The following is a 17,026-nucleotide window of genomic DNA, read 5'->3' on the forward strand; positions in this document are numbered from 1 at the left end:
GTATGCATGTTGTGCATGTGTATCCGTGTTTGAGCATGCTGTGCGTATGTCTCCGTGTGTATACTGTGTAATTGTCTACATGTGTGCTGTGCATGTTGCATGTCTGTCCGTGTGTGCATGCTATGTCTGTGTCTGTGTGTGTACTGTATGTGTGTATGTCTGTCCATGTGCATGCCGTGCATGCATCCATGTGTGTACCATGCATGCGTCTGTGTATGTCTCTTCATGTGCATGCTGTATATGTCTGTCCATGTGTGAACTGTGTGTGTCTGTGTGTATCTGTCTGCGTGCATGCTGTGCATGTATGTATGTCAGTCTATGTGCATACTATGCATGTTGCGGGTCTGTCTGTGTGTGAGCATGCTGTGCATGTGTCTATCCATGTGTGTACTGTGCATGTGTCTGTCTGTATGCATGCTGTGTGTGTTGCATGTCTGTGTGCACGCTGTGGATGTGTCTATCCACATGAGTGTTAAGCATGTGTCTGCGCTATGCATGTGTCTATCCATGTGGGCGCTATGTGTGTGTCCATGTGCATGCTGTGTGTATCTGCATGCATGCTGTGTGTGTCCATGTGTCTATCCATGTGTGTACTGTGCGTGTGTCCATGTGCGTGCTGTGTGTGTTGCGGGCCTGTCGTTGTGTGGGCATGGCTCCACAGGTACACGTACAACGGAGTATGCTCACTCTCCCAGATCTCTCTCAAGGGCCTGCCAGTGGATTCTTGAGGCTGCTTACCACTTTGTGTCCAGCAAGTAGAAATTTAAACAATGTTTGATAGAACTACTTTTAGGTTCTCTTCAACCTAGGGCTGGATGATTCAGTGCTTTTTCTTTTTCCTTTTCAAGTAATTCTGAAGTAGATGCCTAGACATTGTGTCTCATCACTCACGCATCCTCCGTGCACATCTTTAGAACGTAGAAACTCTTTTTTTTTTTTTAAAGATTTTATTTATTCGACAGACAGATCTCAAGTAAGCAGAGAGGCAGGCAGAGAGAGGAGGAAGCAGGCTCCCCACTGAGCAGAGAGCCCGATGCGGGGCTTGATCCCAGGACCCTGAGATCATGACCTGAGCTGAAGGCAGAGGCTACCCAGGCGCCCCTAGGACGTAGAACTCTTAAAAAGCCCTACGCCATGGTGTGCTTGCCTCATGTCATCAGACACCAGTCTGGTTCAGGGACATGTGCTGCATGTTTATTGGCTCACAGCCCACTTGAGGCCTGTGCCGGCCACTCAGCGAAGACTGTCTTAGGGTATGGCTTCCCTCTGTCCTTGCCGTTTGCTTCTCGGTGTATTTGTAGGGAAAACTATGTTGTTTCTCCGTTGAGATTTTGGTTTGCCCCTGGTTCCTTGCTCAGGGGTTCTGCAAATCCGGGCTCTATGTGAGGAGGCCCTGTCATCATGGTGCCGCAGACTTCCACCAGGGCACAGGGGGACTGTGTGTCTTCCCACGTTTTTAAAGAAGTCTTCCTGACATGTCTGCATCAGCATCGCCTCCTTTAAGCTTGGCCCTTTCCTTTCTGGAAAAAAAGCACTCATCTTTGCTATGGGATATGTTAAATATGCACGATTTGTCACTCTTTCCCCGGTCTAACTTAGTCACTCTGAGTGACGACCCACAAAAACGCTGCTTTCTCGCTGCAGCCTGCAGCTTCTGCAGCTTACTAACCCCAGAACATGTCTTCGGGGCTTGAGAAACCCTCATCCTCTGCAGGAAATGCTCCCCTTCTCCTGAGGGTGGATGCGAGCCAACATGCCTCAGGTTGGTGGGATTGAGGACCCTTTGCCCACCCTTGTGCAAAGGCATCCCATGGCTTTGTGTGGGAGATGTCAGGATTCTCTCTGTAAATTCTGGTGATGGCTGTGCAGTTTGAGAGGGCCCTTGTGTCAAACCGGCGGTCTCTGCCCTAGAAGCTGAGACGGCAGCGGTCGTGATGAAAATACAAGCTGCTATGTCCACGAGAGAGGGACCGTGGGCTCAGCCCTGAGCCTTCTGGTGTCTGTACTGGGAGCAGCAGAGGCCGCAAGTCAGGACACTGAACACAGGCTGGGGAAGTGGTGACCCCTGAGTCGTGGGGTTGGGGAGGGCTGCCACGGGAGAGCAGGGATTCACATCGGCTGGCTGCCCGTCCTCCTCCCTGCAGGGACTGTCCAGTTCGCCCAGAGACTGTCTTCTGGAGGTAAAACACATGTTTCCTATTTAGAGAAGAATTCTTAGCTGTGCACTTGAAGCTCTAGCATAAGTAGGAATGAGGTAAATTTCTGGGGAAAACAGAAATGCAAGAACCGCCCCCCCCATGTTCAGCTGTGGTTTCTGTGGTGGATGCCATTACCGTCCTTACGTGGAAGTGGGTCCTGGTGACTTGCCCTGCAGCAGGATGCTGAGAGACACGAACGGCTGTGGTTTCCCCGGGGCCAGTGTGCTCCCTGCCTGTGCCAGCTCCCACCACACAGAGCCCCGGACAGCCGTCATTGCAGCGTCTACCAGCCTTGGGGAGGGTGTGCGGTGTCGGCGGCCGGAAAGGAAGTGGATGTGCTGGGATGGGTTTGGCAGAGCGCCCTGAACCCTCTCTGGTCTGATGTGCTGGCCTGTCCTGCCCTAGAGCTGTTGCTGCTGCTTTGTTACGAAATCTGTGTCTGTCCCCTGGTTATGTCGCTCCTATTGCCTCAGGGCATCCCAGTGTCCCCAGCTTCTCTTCCAGACTTTCTCCCCTCACTGCTCTGTCCGGTCCCGCCTCTGCCTTTCCGCACCCCAGACCTGAAGAAACTGAGCACGGCACAGGACAGGGGACAGTAGGCGCTCCTGTCCTTCACAGGGATTCGGGGCGTCAGGTCGCTGTCCCTATGGTTGGGGGGTGGCACGGGGACCCGGGGCTTCGGGTTGCAGCCTCTGTGGTGGGGTGACACAGGGACCCTGGGCATTGGGTCGCAGCCCCCATGGCGGGGGTGCAGCGCGGGGCCCCAGGGTTCAGGTCGTGGTTTTGGACTTACCTGTGGTTAGGCAGTGCAGGCATTCTGCCATCCACGTGTGATTCTCCATAAGCAGGAACCACAGAGCCCAGGATCCAGCAGGGAGACTGAGGGTTGGTTCACAGATGACACAGGGTAGGGCTCATGGCGGGAGGGAGCACAGGAGCAGCTCAAGGACCAGCATCCCTTCTGCCTGTGCCTTCTCCTGCTGGTGCAGGCTGTGTGCTGGGATTCTGCAGAACTAGTGTCTCATTCCCGTGTAGGAGGAGTAGAATTCCTTTCACGTCAGCTCTGCTCTCCCTTGTCTATACCCAGTATTCAAGCCTGTCCTAGTGCCCGTGTATCCTTTCTCAGCCTTTCTCCCATACTGCCTTGACCCAAGAGCATCGGGCTTAACACATTGTTCTTCGCCCCAAAATTAATGTCTTGTCTGTGTCGCACTTTCCATGGTCTGGGCATGTTAACGTCTGGAGGGACGACAGAGCTCGGATTTTTGGATAGCTACCCGCGCAGAGTCCTGGGGTATCACGCCAGCCATGGAGCCTGCCACCGTGCTTCCCATCTGTAGCGATGGCAGGACAGGCATTCCAGAATTGACATGTCCCTGGAAGAGGGGTTGGCTGTGCGGGTAAGTGGGTCAGAGTGCAGGCTAGGGCTGATGCCTTCCAGCCCTGGGAGGGCATGCAGGTGCCTTGCTGGAGTGGGCTATGCGAAGAGCCACTCGTGTCCACAAACCCACCGATCCTCACCTTTGTGCCAGGCAGGGGAGACAGGTCCTGTGAGCTGTTTTCCAGGTGGTTCGTTCCTTTCATTACTCTCGGGGCACAGTAAAAAGGGGAGGAGGTTGTCAGTGTTTGTATTTGTGGCTTTAATACCAGTCCAGGTGTTACTCACAAGTGTTCATCCTGTCCTGTGTCATCTATTAAACCATGAGAAGAGCCTGGGTCATGGGGATGACCCAGGAGCAGCCTTGTAGTTTATGACGTCTGTGACAGTTGACATTTCAGCGAGAGGACATGTGTCACAGGATAAGCCCTGCCCTGTCAACCCCAACATCCTGGGGGTGCCGCGTGCCTCCCTGGGCCAGTCTCTGCCTTCTGCAGAAACGTCCACAGTGACGCAAACTGACTCACAGGACAACGTCGTGGGTTTCCCATCTGCTGTGCCCTTACCGTGGTCCCTGGTAGCTTTGAGCCTACTGTCACGCCCCCTCATCCACCCCGCCCCGGCCCCCTTTGGTTTCCTGTGCACCCCTCCCCTGGGCTGGACTGCTTCAGGGCTCACGTTCTGTCAGCTGTGGCCCCCACTCCAGGGCAGGCCTGTGTGCTGTCTGGGCTGGTGGGCCCTTGCCCTCACTGACTGAGCTGGGACAAAGCTGGACCACGTGACGGCACGGACCACATCCTGTCCCCTCTACTGTCCCAGAAAGACGAACAGGGTGGGAGTGCCAGATAAAGGGCCTTAGGGTTCCAGAGATTGTCTTGACTCAGCAAGCATCTTCAGAGCAGGAGGAGCGCAAGGGCCTCTGAGGGCCAGGGAGCGGACGCCTTCCCATCTTCCTGAAGTGCTCACCTCTGCTGTGCGGGAGTCTTACTGTTGAGCGCCTGGCTGTCTTCTAGAATGCTGATTTTAGGGTGGTGACTACTGCCTTTCCACCCAGCGATGGCATACGAGCGCTGTGCTGTGCCCCGCCCCAGATGGTCTTCTCTCTCTCACACATGACCATCCATGCCTGGCTGTCCTCACTTCCCGCTGTGTTTTCAAGCTGATCTGTCTTTCCTTTCACAGTGGAGTAGTGCATACTGCAGGATGGCTCGCTGTCTGCAGCGGTCATGCAAACATGACACATGGCATCTGTGGGTCATGTCTCTGCTCCTCGGGGGCACATAGCATGCACAGTGTGGAATTGCTCCATTCTGGGATAATTCCACGTGGACTTCATGAGCAGCAAGGCTGCTCTCCATAACGGCCACAGCGTTTCACATTCCCGCCGGCAATGGGTGAGGGAATTGAGTCTTCCAGCTTCCTTTTTCTCTTTCAGGATTCCTCCGGGGCACCTGGGGGGCTCAGTCAGTGAAGCAGACGCCTGCCTTGGCTCAGGTCACAATCCTGGGGTCCTGGGATAGAGTCCGTATTGGGCCCCCCGCCCTGCAGGGAAGCTGCTTCTCCCTTGCCCTCTGCAGCTCTCCCTGCTTCAACTCTCACACGAATAAAGAAAAGGATTGTTATGGCTCCCCGCAGTTCTGAATGGATTTGCGGATCCTTTTTTCCATTTCTGGGGGGGGTAAAGAGGCTGCTGGAAACCTAATGTGGATTGCGTTGACTTTGTAGGTCACTTGGAGGCGTCTGGGCGTCTTGTTCATCCAGGAACACAGGACCCCCTCACTGTTTCGGTCTTCTTTAATTTCTTTCAGTGCGATGTGTGGTTTTTAGGACTTTCATCTATTTTCTTACATTCTGGGATGAATCCTATTTGGACCCATCGTGACCTGGTAACAAGCAGGCCACTCCCCAGTGTCCCCCTCTAGCCCTGGGAGGTGTTCACCATATGCTGGCTGTGTCTGGACCTTGGGAGGCCACTGGGAGCTGCAGTGAGGGCCGACAGATCCCTGAGAACTGCATGCTCAGAGTCTGGCTTTGGGAATGCAGTGCTATGGGGACCTGGAGCGTCAGCTTTCCCCTACAGCTGCTTGGAGGGTTGTGGAGGAGGGGCCGCAGCAGGGGCCTCCCTGGAAGGAAGCCTGTGCTGTTGTCCACAGATGGCCCTTGTGGCCTGCAGGAATGCAGCCGAAGGGACGGGTGGGACGTGGGGGTGGTCTATGAGTGCTGAATGTGACATATCGTAGCCTAGAATGTTCTGTACAGTCTCCAGAATTCTGACTGTGCTGGAAGCCACTTTTTCCCTCTCTGCCTTCTCTGTAGCACTTAATGGCCCCAACTGGTAGAACTGTTTGGACGTGCAGACAGCTTGATTTATCCCAGCTCTGTTCTTAAATGGTTGCTAATTTCTCACTGCAAGAAAATTCACAGTTTTCCAGTGAGTCAGCTGCAAAACAAAATGAGGGCAGACAGTCTAGCTCATGCTAAACTCACTGTAGGTGCTTCTTGTGAACATAGGAGTGCTCTGAATCCTGGAGTCTCATCGCAAAGTAGAACAGAACGTCTTCCTTCAGACCCTGGGTGAGGCCACAAGCACGCTACAGGGTCGTGAGAACACGCTGTGTGCCCTCCCCTGCTGCAGGTACGTGGTGGACACCCAAGGCAGAGCCCTCCAGGACCTCGGGCTCCCCGAAGCCCACACTGGGACGGCCTCCCCGAGGGGCACACGTGTGGTTGAGCACATCTGCCTCAGTGAGCGTACCTCCTTGGATGGAGGAGCCGTTCCCCCGTCTGTATGCACACAACGGAGACGTCTCTGCGTCTGCTGTGTCTGCTGTTGGCAGGTAGAAGCCATCACACCATGTGTGGCCAGGGCAGCAGAAACCACAGGAGTGTGTGCTCTGTCCCGGGGACCTTGTCCCGCTTCCAGCCCAGGCTCTCTAGATGCACATGTCCCCACCGCCTCTGGTCTCGGACGCACCCCATCCATGCGCAGACCTGGTGGAACGTCTGCGGCCCTCAGGCTCCAGATCGCTGAGCATTTCTGCAGTTTCTCTCCTGATGCTGCTCCAGGACAGAGTCTGCGCTGCTTCCCCCTCAGCTCTGTGCATGTGCTGTGTGGGGGTAGATGCATCCACAGACAGGGCCAGTTGCAGGCCCACTTCTAGCGAGGCAGGGGCTCCAGGAAGAAAGCGCACAGACTCCTGCCAGCTGATACTTCAGAGTCTGGCAGCCTGACACACTGATGACTGGACAGCTTGTCATTCTGGGCCGCAGAAGTCACAGCTGCGTGACGGTCTGGCCAGACTTGGCGTTCCCCATTCTTTCCACCCATGTTCTTCCTTAAAGGGAAAAGTGCTGGACCAGTCAGTGCTTCAGAGGGACCCTAGCTGGAAGCTTCCTCAGTCCTCTCTGCAGACTCACGAGCCATGTAGGTCCCTTGGGGTTTTGCACTGTGAGGTCATTTCAGGTGCAGTGTGAGGCATTCACAGCTGCTGGGGGGGGTGGTCCCAATGAGACGGCGTCATGGTTGGACCATTGAACAGGGAGGGGGTATCCCAGTGAGACAGCGTTGCGGTTGGACTGATCGACAGTGTCGGGGGTCCCAATGAGATGTCATCGCGGTCAGACCATTGGACGGGGAGGGGGTCCCAAGAGACGGCATTGTGGTCAGACCAATTGACAGGGTTGGGGGTCCCAATGAGATGGCATCGCAGTTGGACCGTTGAACGGGGAGGGGGGGTCCCGGTGAGACAGCACTGCAGTTGGACCAATCGGCGGGGACGAGCCCTGTGTGGATGCCCCAGACTCCATGAAGGGTTAGAGTTGATTGGTCTTGCTCACAAAGGGAGTGCATGCAGTACCTGTTACTGCTGCGTGTCTGTGCGTGAGTGGGTCACCTGTGGGCCATGGTGGTTCTCCTCTGGGCGGGGGATAGTGGGGCCATCCCAGAGCAGGGCCCTCAGCCAGGGAGCCCTATGGACATATGCAGAGAGCACACCATTCATCAAGTAGCAAAGGACCAATCTCATGCATTATTTGTGTTATTTTCGTGTGGAGACGATGACTTTTTATCTGATTGAGTCACACCAGCGGTGTTTCTCATTTTTGCAGGACACCAACTGCCTCCATTGGAGCCGACTAATCTTGGGGTCATAAGTTCGAGCCCCGTGTGAGGATGTAGAGATTACTTAAAGAAATACTTAAAGCATTTTGAGAAATGCTTCTTTTTTACCGTTAAGAATGTGAGCGTTGGAGAATCTAAAGTCACAGGTGTGGCTCTCCTTATGTGGGACCTTTTTTTTAATTTCTTTTCATTGTAACCAGTATTCATTGTTTTTGCACCACACCCAGTGCTCCATGCAATCCGTGCCCTCTCTGATACCCACCACCTGGTTACGTGGGACCTTTGCCATAGCTGCTCTCAGCTCCAGGAGCAAACCAGGCTCTCGAGCCCCCTTCCTGGGGCTGTCTGAACGGCTGCTGATCCCTGGGAAGGTCAGTTTGCCTTGTTAAGGGACGTGTGCTATTCCTGTCAGTGCCGGTGCTATGACGTCTGTGTCATCACGTGGGGACACACAAGTGTCGGCTCTTTGCATCTGGGCCGTGCTGTGGGCCAGCTGCAGACAGAGCGTGGGGTCTTGGGCATGCCCTCTCAGCCCAGTGTGTGAAACAGTCCGTTTGAGGGTTCATAGAGCCCCGCGGCCCTCACCCTCATTCAGGACAGGTGGGGACAAGGAAGCAGGAGACAGAGCTGCGTGGACAGGGTCACGCCCCTGTGCCACTGCTCATCTGAGCGGGTTCAGGATGTTTCCTTTTCTTCTCTAGTCCTGTGTCCTGACCTTATTGCAGCGTGAGTCCTGGAGCAGGACAGTGCTGACAGCTCACAGAGCCTACTGAGCCCGAAGGACCATCATTGTGGTTGACGAGGACACAGAGGTTGTCCACAGCACATGCGGCCTGAGGCACCCACACAGGGCAGAGGCCGTTCGTGGGTTTTAAGCCGGGTGTGAGTTTGTGTCCATGGCCAGCCTCCCCGGGGCTGTGGTGTGCATGTGCCCGGTGCATGGGGACCTGCAGGCCAATGGAGAGGATCTTTGAGCAGAGCAGCACTGAGGACCTGCCTCCCACGGTGCTGAGCTGACTGTTTACTGTGTGTTTGGGACTCAGCCACATGAGGTCATAGGAACGCGGTGGAAAAGACCTCCTACATGAGGTCATGCAGCCCATCCCTCGGAGCCGGCTGACCCCACAATGTACTTTCCAGAGCCACGTCCAGGTTTTCCAGTGACTCAGCAGCTCCCAGAGGGCACAGAGCCTGGCGTCTGAGCCTGCTGCCTGGGTCGGGGATATGTCCCTGCGCCCGAACGGGGTTCCCAGGGATGAGGCCATGTGTGCACACAGAGGTGCGGTATAGCCTGCCTGTGTCCAAACACCTGACTGCACACAGCCTCAGACCCTCCATGGCACGGGTGCAGCGGAGCCCCTGCCGCGGAGCCTTCCAGGACTTGGCGGGGGCTTCTCACGCCCCACTTCATAGTTTTCACAGCTTGTTCGCATTTGTGAGCTCATTCCAGCCTCCCCGCTCCTGAGGAAGGGCTTGATCTTACTAGCCTCTGACCACCTCCCTGCCTCTGATCTGGTCCACGTGGTGGTGGGTGGCACAAGGCTGCCTCATGGAAGCGCACGGGCACTGTGGCCACGCCATCCCCCTGCCCTCAGGGTGCCACATGCTCTCCTAGGCCTGGGCCGCTCCTAGTCTGCAGTGCCACCGGCCGAGCCATGACCATGACATCCGTGTGTGGCGTGCTGCTGGCTGCATTAGGTTTGGGGCCCTCACTGCTGACTCCCATCCCCATGGGGCAGCGGACTTGGAACGCAGCTGTACCCGCTAGATCCCTTGGGAGTTGGTAAATGGTACCCAGGACTCCTGAGAGGACCCACAGTCTGTAGGTCCTTCATCCTAACGCAGCCAGGGGCCTGAAACTCTCCTTCCAAGAGGTAGTAACTCTTAACTGCAAGTAGGTGGTCATTATGATTCCTCTTAAAATCATTCCTTTTTGTTGTCAGCTTGAGGGTATTAAATTTTTCAGCACAGGCTCACCACATTTCACAGTGCAAGTAGTCTCGATGGGCTTGCAGGAAAGCGGCCGTTCCAACAGTGCCTGAGACGCCTGCAGCATGACGTGAGTCCCCAGAAGGCTGAGGGGCCTGCTTTTCCAGGGTTAGCCGCTCTTCTTACAGTGCCCCCAGGGCTGTGTTTGGTAGCTGCTTCCTCCCCTCAGGCCATGTGGAGGTGTAGTGAGGTGTTTTCTACAGATCAACAAGAAACAGGGCTGGCTTCTCCTTTTAAATCCCATTCTGCAGTCCGGACATGGGTGTAGACAGGTAATGAAGCCCAGGACTGGGTCATGCTCCTGCTCTGGGCCAGCCCTCCCTACTGCTCTGTGACTGGAAGAACAAGCAGTGCCCCAGGGACTTTGTCAGGAGGCAGGGGGGCTGTGGCCTGGAGCAGGGCCAGAGGGCTGATTCCTCACCTTTCTTTGAGCTCTGCTGCCCTGGGGCTTGGTGTGTCCTGGGGGCCAGAGCTCCCTGGGGTCGGTGCCATCCTGGGTAAGAGCTCCCTGGGACTCACTGTGTCCTAGGGGTCAGAGTTCCCTAGGGGTCAGAGCTCCCTGGGCGTTGGTGCCATCTTGGGTCAGAACTCCCTGGAGCTCAGTGTGTCCTGGGGGTCAGTGCCATCCTTGGTCAGAGCTCCCTGGAGCTCACTGCGTCCTGGGGGCCAGAGCTTCCTGGGGGTTGGTGCCATCCTGGGTCAGAGCTCCCTGGGGTTCAGTGCATCCTGGGGGCCAGAGCTCCCGAGGGGTCAGAGCTCCCTGGGGCTCACTGCATCCTGGAGGCCAGAGCTCTCTGGGGGTCAGTGCCCCCTGTGAGTCAGTGCCATCCTGGGTCAGAGCTCCCTGGGGGTCAGTGCCATCCTGGGTCGGAGCTCCCTGGGGGTCAGTGCCATCCTGGGTCAGAGCTCTCTGGGGTTCAGTGTGTTCTGGGGGCCAGAGCTCCCTGGGGGTTGGTGCCACCCTGGGGGTCAGTGCTGGTGAGCTGCAGAGCTGAGACCCAAACCCAGGATAGGAGGACAGAGTGTTTGTCATCCCCCCAACTCACAATTTCCAAAGTACTGTAAAAGTGATGGAAAGAGATAATGTCTGTTTTTGAGAGTTTAAGAAATGACAGCCCCTCCTGCTCTGTGCGCTACTCTTACAGATCCTGAGGAAGCTGAAGAGTCTCGCCCTGGACACGGAGACAGAGCTGGAGAGGCAGGATGAGGCCCTGGACGGCATCACTGCGGCCGTAGACCGGACCACCTTAACCATCGACAAGCACACCCGACGTGCCAAAAAACTGACCTAGCACAGGGGAGCGAAGAAGTGACTGGTTTTGATGACAGTCACTGCCCTGAGTACTTTGTTCTCAGCACGTGCACACGGGAGTCACCCCAGGGGCCCGTTAGTAGTCAGAGGCTGTGCCCCAGAAGGCACAGGCTTGCCTCAGGGTGGGGGGCTTGTGTGATGTGACCCAGAGCACAGCACATGCAGGAAGGAGGAGGCCCCGGAGAGGGGAGTTCTGCCTGCAGATCCAGCAGGCCACCCTCTAGCCCCACACCCACTATGGTCGCCCCAGTTCCTTCTTCCCCTGCAACCTTAGGCCCCAGCTCCCTTCTCCCCTGCCTCCTGCAAGTCCCTGCTTCTTGAGGGCCCCAGTTCCTTTTCCCCGCTGCCTCCCACAGGCCCCAGCTCCTTACTCCCCTGCTTCCCTGGGCCCCAGATCCTTTTCCCACACCCCCCCTCAGCAACCTGCAGGCCCTAGCTCCCTTCTGCCCCCGTGCCCGCAGACCTCAGCTGCCTTCTCCTCTGCCTCCTGCAGTCTCCGGCTCCCTTCTCCCCTGCTCCCTGCAGGCCGCAGCTCCTTCTGACCCCTCCCTGCAGGGCACAGCTCCTTCTGCCCGGCTCTAGGCAGGCCCAGGCTCCCCACTCATACTTGAGCACTTCAGAGGGTCACAGCAGCAGGACAGCCCTTCCCTGCAAGGCCGGCTGCACAGAGTACTCATTGACTGCTTTGCATGGCCAGCATCCCCACTGGCTGAATTGTCTTCTCTTTCTATTCTTGATAGCTGTAAAAGGGCAGTGTAAATCTGTGAAAGAAATGTGCTGATTTCTGAGTCCGCCCACCTGGACCCTGCCTTCTGTGTTCACAGAACTTCTTCTCCAGGACCATGTTTAGGCCCAAGCCCGCCTCCCATCTGAGGCTCCTCTGCATGTGCCCCTCCCTAGTCGCAGGTTCTGGTTTTCTCTGACAGAGAGGCTGGTTTCTTGTTGGTCAGACTGTGACTTTTTACCTGAAGTCCAGTATGTCTCAAAGTTGTCCTGCGAACACTGGGATATTCTTTTCACTGCTTACCTATAGCCAAGTGTGAAGATAATACATATTGTACCTATTTTAAAAACTGTTGATTTTTTTTCTTAAAATGCCCCATTTCTATCCAGAAACAAAAGAGCAATCATAGTTTTAGAATATATTTTGAAGACATGCATTTCTGCTGCTTTTTGCTTGGCTTTGAGTGTCTTATTGGGAGGACCCCTCGGAGAAGGACAGACAGGGCAGAGTGGAGAAGAAGGTGACCCCTTCCCCTGTCCTGGCAGAACAGGCCTCCTCCAGACTGCCGTTGGAGTAGGGTCCCTGAGGGCAGTGCACCCACAGCTGCCCTTGAGCCTTGTCAAGCTGACCCTTTGAGGCGCCTTTTCTCTGGTTCTCCTCCACAGGCCCTGTCCTGGCATTCTGAGTCCCAGCTGGTTTTCTGGCACTGCTAATGAGTGACCACAAATGAGGGGCCTTAGGACAGCAGGCTGTGTCCTCTCCTGGGTCTGGAGACCAGGAGTCTGCCAGCAGGGTGGCACAGGGCCCTGTTCCCTCTGAAGGCTCCAGGGGCTCCCTCCTGCCTCTCCCAGCTCGGGGGGGACAGGACCAGGGAGCCTGGGCCCATGGCTGCATCTCCTCCCATCCTGGCCTTTGCCACTGCCCACTCTGAAATCCCCCATCCCTTCTCTCATTGGGCCCACCTTTGTGTTGTGTGGCAGTTTCCACTAAGGTCGCATTCCAAGGTTTGGTGGAGTCATCTAGGAGCACTTTCCCTTCTGGAGGCTGACCTGTTCATGAAGACACAGGAAGGAGCAGTCGCAGAGAATAGCCTTCCCAGGGTCCTTCCAGTTCTTCCCTCTTTCTGTGTCCTGAATTCTATTCCTCATCTCCAGCTGCTGTATTTGCTCTGTACTCCACAACCTTCCCAATGAGAAGTGCTCCTGTCCTCTCTAGCACTGGTGCGAGGGGTTGCTCCCAAGCTTTCCCAGCACAGTGAGGATGAGGACTGCTCTCTCTCTCCATATCTGTCTGTGGAGAGAGCCCTGAGCCGAGGGGAAACAAACCTGCTCATCAGTGACACTGTCCTGAATTGCTAGAGGGTGCTGCTGGGAGGTCAGCCAGCGTCCACTTGTCCTGAAGACAGGCACTGCTCAGCACCTGTGGGGCCCAGGGACTGCACACACTTTGGCCAGTGACAGGAGTCTGCCCAGAGCAAGTCTGCTGCTGTTGGGATGCTTACAATCCTGGACACCAGGCGAGAAGATCTGTGGGACTGAGGCATTGTACCATTATTAGAGGGCTGTTGTCTGGGCTGTTCTCTCCCACAAACACCTCAGTGATAGAAACTACACTCTGTTTCTCTGCGGAATTAGAGTGTTGAAAAGAAAGGTCCATCAGGATCTTCTCATAGTATTTACTAACCTTGATTTGACCCCAATGTGTTCACCTTAGACCCTTCCAGTGGCAAAAAATCCATAGCCAAACCCGATTTGCCTGGAGCCTCAGCACCGAACCCTACCTATGGCACTGACTGCTCGTCTCCATGGTAGACACAAAAGTACAAAACACTTTGAAACCAGGCAGTAACTTCAAGCCCAACTCCAAGCCCAGGTGTACCCCCCACCTCCCACTGTTCCCACAACTGCTTCTTACCCTGAGTACTCTATCCCCACTTCTCTTCACCCCAAGTACTGTAACTGCACGCCCCACTGCTCCCACCCCAAGTGCTCTAGCTCCACCCCCACTATTCCACACCAAGCGCTCTAACTCCACCCCCAGTGCTCCCGCCCCAAGTGCTCTAACTCTCCACCCCAACTGCTCACCCCAAGTACTATAACCCTACGCCCCACTGCTCCTACCCCAAGTGCTCTAACTCCACCCCATTGCTCCCACCCCAAGTGCTCTAACTGCACCTCTACTGCTCCCACCCAGAGTGCTCTAACTGCACCTCTACTGCTCCCACCCAGAGTGCTCTAACTGCACTCTTCAGTGCTCCCCTCTTCAGATGCTTTAACTTTATCCCTATCACTCTTCTCTTTATGTGCACTCACTCCATCTCCTCCTACTATACCCTGGTTTGGGTTGCCTGCCTCTGCCTCCATGTTTTGGAGTCTTGTCGAGAACATAACTGGGAGTGGCCACAACATAGCTCCTGGAAGCTGGACTAGGGGAAGCAGGTGAGTAGTCTGGCTTAGGGTCTCTCCTATGATCTTCAGGTAGCCTGGGAATTGCTGTGTTGGCTGGAGCCGAGTTCTCTGGGTCAGGTGAGTAGATTCTCTGGGGAGTGTGAGGAGGACCATCCTGGTCTGACCATAGTCAGCAACAGCCGGCTCTTTGGAATGGGGCCTCTGGCATCTCCTCCTTCCTGTTTTACTTTCCTGTTGTGCACTTGAACTCTGACATTGGCACTCAGTCCTGGTGTGGGGTTGAGGTCCCCAGGTGCTTTGTTCCTGCATCAAAATTTGTTTGCCTTTCAACTGATGAGTGGGATTGTGTTGGTCCGTTGTCACCCTGTGAGGTGTGTGCACACCCTGAAACACAACATGCTTTAAGTTGGGTTTTGCTCGGCATAACTGGGCTAGAAGCAAGACTCTTTGCAGCTGCTATTCCAGCCTTGTGCTGACAGACTGCTGGTTCTCAAGAGCAAACAGTCCTGAGTTACTCAGTGCTTTGGGGCAGGGATGGGCACATATCTTCTATAAAAGGCCCAAAGTAACTCCTTCACCTTTTGAGCCGTGGGATGCCTATTGCAGCACCTGAGGTGGCTGTTTACAAGACAGCAGCCTGGACCTGTAAGCAGATGGGCTTGCTGTGTTCAGATAAAGCTGCCCATGACATCTGAGTGGCATTAATTCCATGTGTTGTGAAATGTTTCTTTTCCGGATGTTACCTTTGAACTACTTGAATTTTAAACTCGTCCCAGCACGCAAGCTGTAGGATGCATGGCAGGCCCACCACCTGCACAGGGGTGTGTGTTCCTTATGAGGCTGCACTTGGCCTTGTCCTGGAGGATGACACATGGCCCTCTTCAGCCCCAAACTCGAGTGTGGCCTGGGCCGAGACATCCCCACACGTTCCTGGTCCATGCTCAGCTGCCCCGAGCTTCAGAGGCTGTAGCGATGACAATAGTCCTATCCCCTTAAAAGGCAGAGCTGGGAGAGGGGAGGAGGGTGAGGGGAGAAATGACTGGTGCTGGTTTCTACAGTGGTTTTCTCTACAGGCCCCCAAATCCGCACACACAGAAATTTTAGGAGAGAAAAAAAACAAACATCCTTGAGATTTTCAGACACCACACACACACCAAAACTTGACTATGTGCAGGCAGTCAGGGTGGGGGCTCTTGCTTGGGTTTGGGGTCTGATAAAACTCCCTCTCGGAGGCAGCTCTGTTGGTTGGGGCTCAATCCTGGCGTGAGACCACCAGCCTCACCTGCAAGGAGCCCCCTCCATTCTCACCTGCTGCCAGTTTAATTATTAGCTACAGGTTTGAGTAAAACTTGAAAGATGCAAATTGTAGTCAGTTTTCACATTTGCAACTGATTTCCACATTCACATAATATTTCAAACTTCTGGCACCCATCTGGAAACTTGGAACAGCAGTGAGCCTGTCCAGGAGGTAATTTTCCCTGATTCATTTTGAAAGTGAAAAGCCACAGGGCTGGAGGCAAGGGTGGTCCTGCTTCCCAGAAGGGCGGCTCAGTCCTGGCCCCTGGTTTCCTCAGCACAAGCAGGCAGGCAGGAGCAGAGGGAGGGTATCGCTTTGCAGATCCCAGGAGCTCCTCCCAGCCCAGGAGAGCCACACGGGCTGTGCTCCGTGTCCATGGTGGGGGGCCATGCTGCCCGGTAAGCAGCCCTAGGCTGCGGGGGCAGGGAGTGGTGGGCAGGACCAGCATGCAGACTGGACTCCATCAGCCAGGCCTGCACGCCCAGGGCTCCAGCAGGTGTGGGCAAGCATGTCCTCCAAGCACAGTTGGTGCCTTGTCAGGCACACCTGCCATCCCAGGGCAGTGGCTCCACACCAACCCTCTGGCTCATTCTCCCACCAGACTCCGCAGGGTCCTTGAGATGTTGCTCACCATCTCCTGTCCCCACCTCTGCCTTTTTCTCTCACCCTAAGAAGAGAAGTTGAGCCAAGGACAGATGGCTTGCTTTCCCCAATTGACCTGCTTGGAGCAGACATGGGAGGTTAGGAAAAGTGCATCTTCCCAAGAAGGAGCAAAGGGCTTGTGTCCCTCTGGTTGCAGGGCGCAGAAACCCAGGTGTAGGTGGAGGAGGGTCAGGGCCTCACAGGCCTCCTGGGAAGTGCTCACAGAGCCAACACTACTGCCCTTGAGGCTGCCCCACCCACATACAGTGGCCTAGCCACACACTGGCACAGAAGTTGGTGAGGCTGATCCTTGCGTAGAGGTGCCCAGATGCCCTGGGGAGGGTGGGGGCAGCAACTGTAAGGCAAGAAAGTGAAAATGAAGGGAAGAGTCCCTAAAGTTGACTCGAATGCTAGCCAGGGAGGCCAGAAGGGGTGCACGAATTGCTGTCATTTCAGAATCACAGATCCCGAGAGAAGCACGCTCAACCAGAAAGTCATCAGTTACAGGCCCGGAAGGAAAAGGTATGCACTGCATGTTCTACCAGAAATCGACCACCCTTCGGTCCAGCCGATGAGAAATCGTTAGTGTCAGGAATTGCAATTCTGTCTTATCCTGGAATAAACCCATTCTTGCTGATAAAATAACTAGTTCAGTTGAGTTTCCTTGATGGCTAATGATGAACATTTTTCCATGTGTCTGATAGCCATTTGTATGTCTTCTTTGGAGAAGTGTCTGTTCACGTCTTCTACCCATTTTTTGATATGATTATCTGCTCCTTCGGTGTTGAGTTTGAGGAGTTCTTTATAAATCAAAACCACATTAAGATACCAGCTTATACCAGTTAGCCAACATCAACAAGACAGGAAACAACAAATATTGGAGAGGATGTGGAGAAAAGGGGAACCCTCTTACACTGTTGGTGGGAATGCAAGTTGGTGCAGCCTCTTTGGAAAACAG

General features: G+C 55.0%; 1 protein-coding gene across 3 annotated transcripts in view; it reads left to right on the forward strand.

The window, feature by feature from the left end:
* SNAP47 (synaptosome associated protein 47) overlaps positions 1–16,713 on the forward strand; it is a 49,134-nt gene extending 32,421 nt beyond the window's left edge. The window contains exons 5-6 of one of the 3 annotated variants that reach the window (XR_006608616.1): positions 10,831–14,246; positions 16,525–16,713. Coding sequence is in view for 2 of the 3 variants with exons in the window: in XM_045086943.1 (XP_044942878.1) it covers positions 10,831–10,977 (147 nt within the window). In the remaining variant the exon portion in view is untranslated. Of the gene's footprint in view, positions 1–10,830 lie in introns of all 3 variants that reach the window. The other 2 variants (XM_045086943.1, XM_045086944.1) reach the window with 2 other exon arrangements.
* Positions 16,714–17,026: the final 313 nt, after the last annotated feature.

The sequence above is a fragment of the Mustela putorius genome, unplaced genomic scaffold (genome assembly GCF_011764305.1).
Source record: "Mustela putorius furo isolate JIRA1106 unplaced genomic scaffold, ASM1176430v1.1 tig00001009_pilon_pilon_pilon, whole genome shotgun sequence".
NCBI classification, from domain to species: domain Eukaryota; kingdom Metazoa; phylum Chordata; class Mammalia; order Carnivora; family Mustelidae; genus Mustela; species Mustela putorius.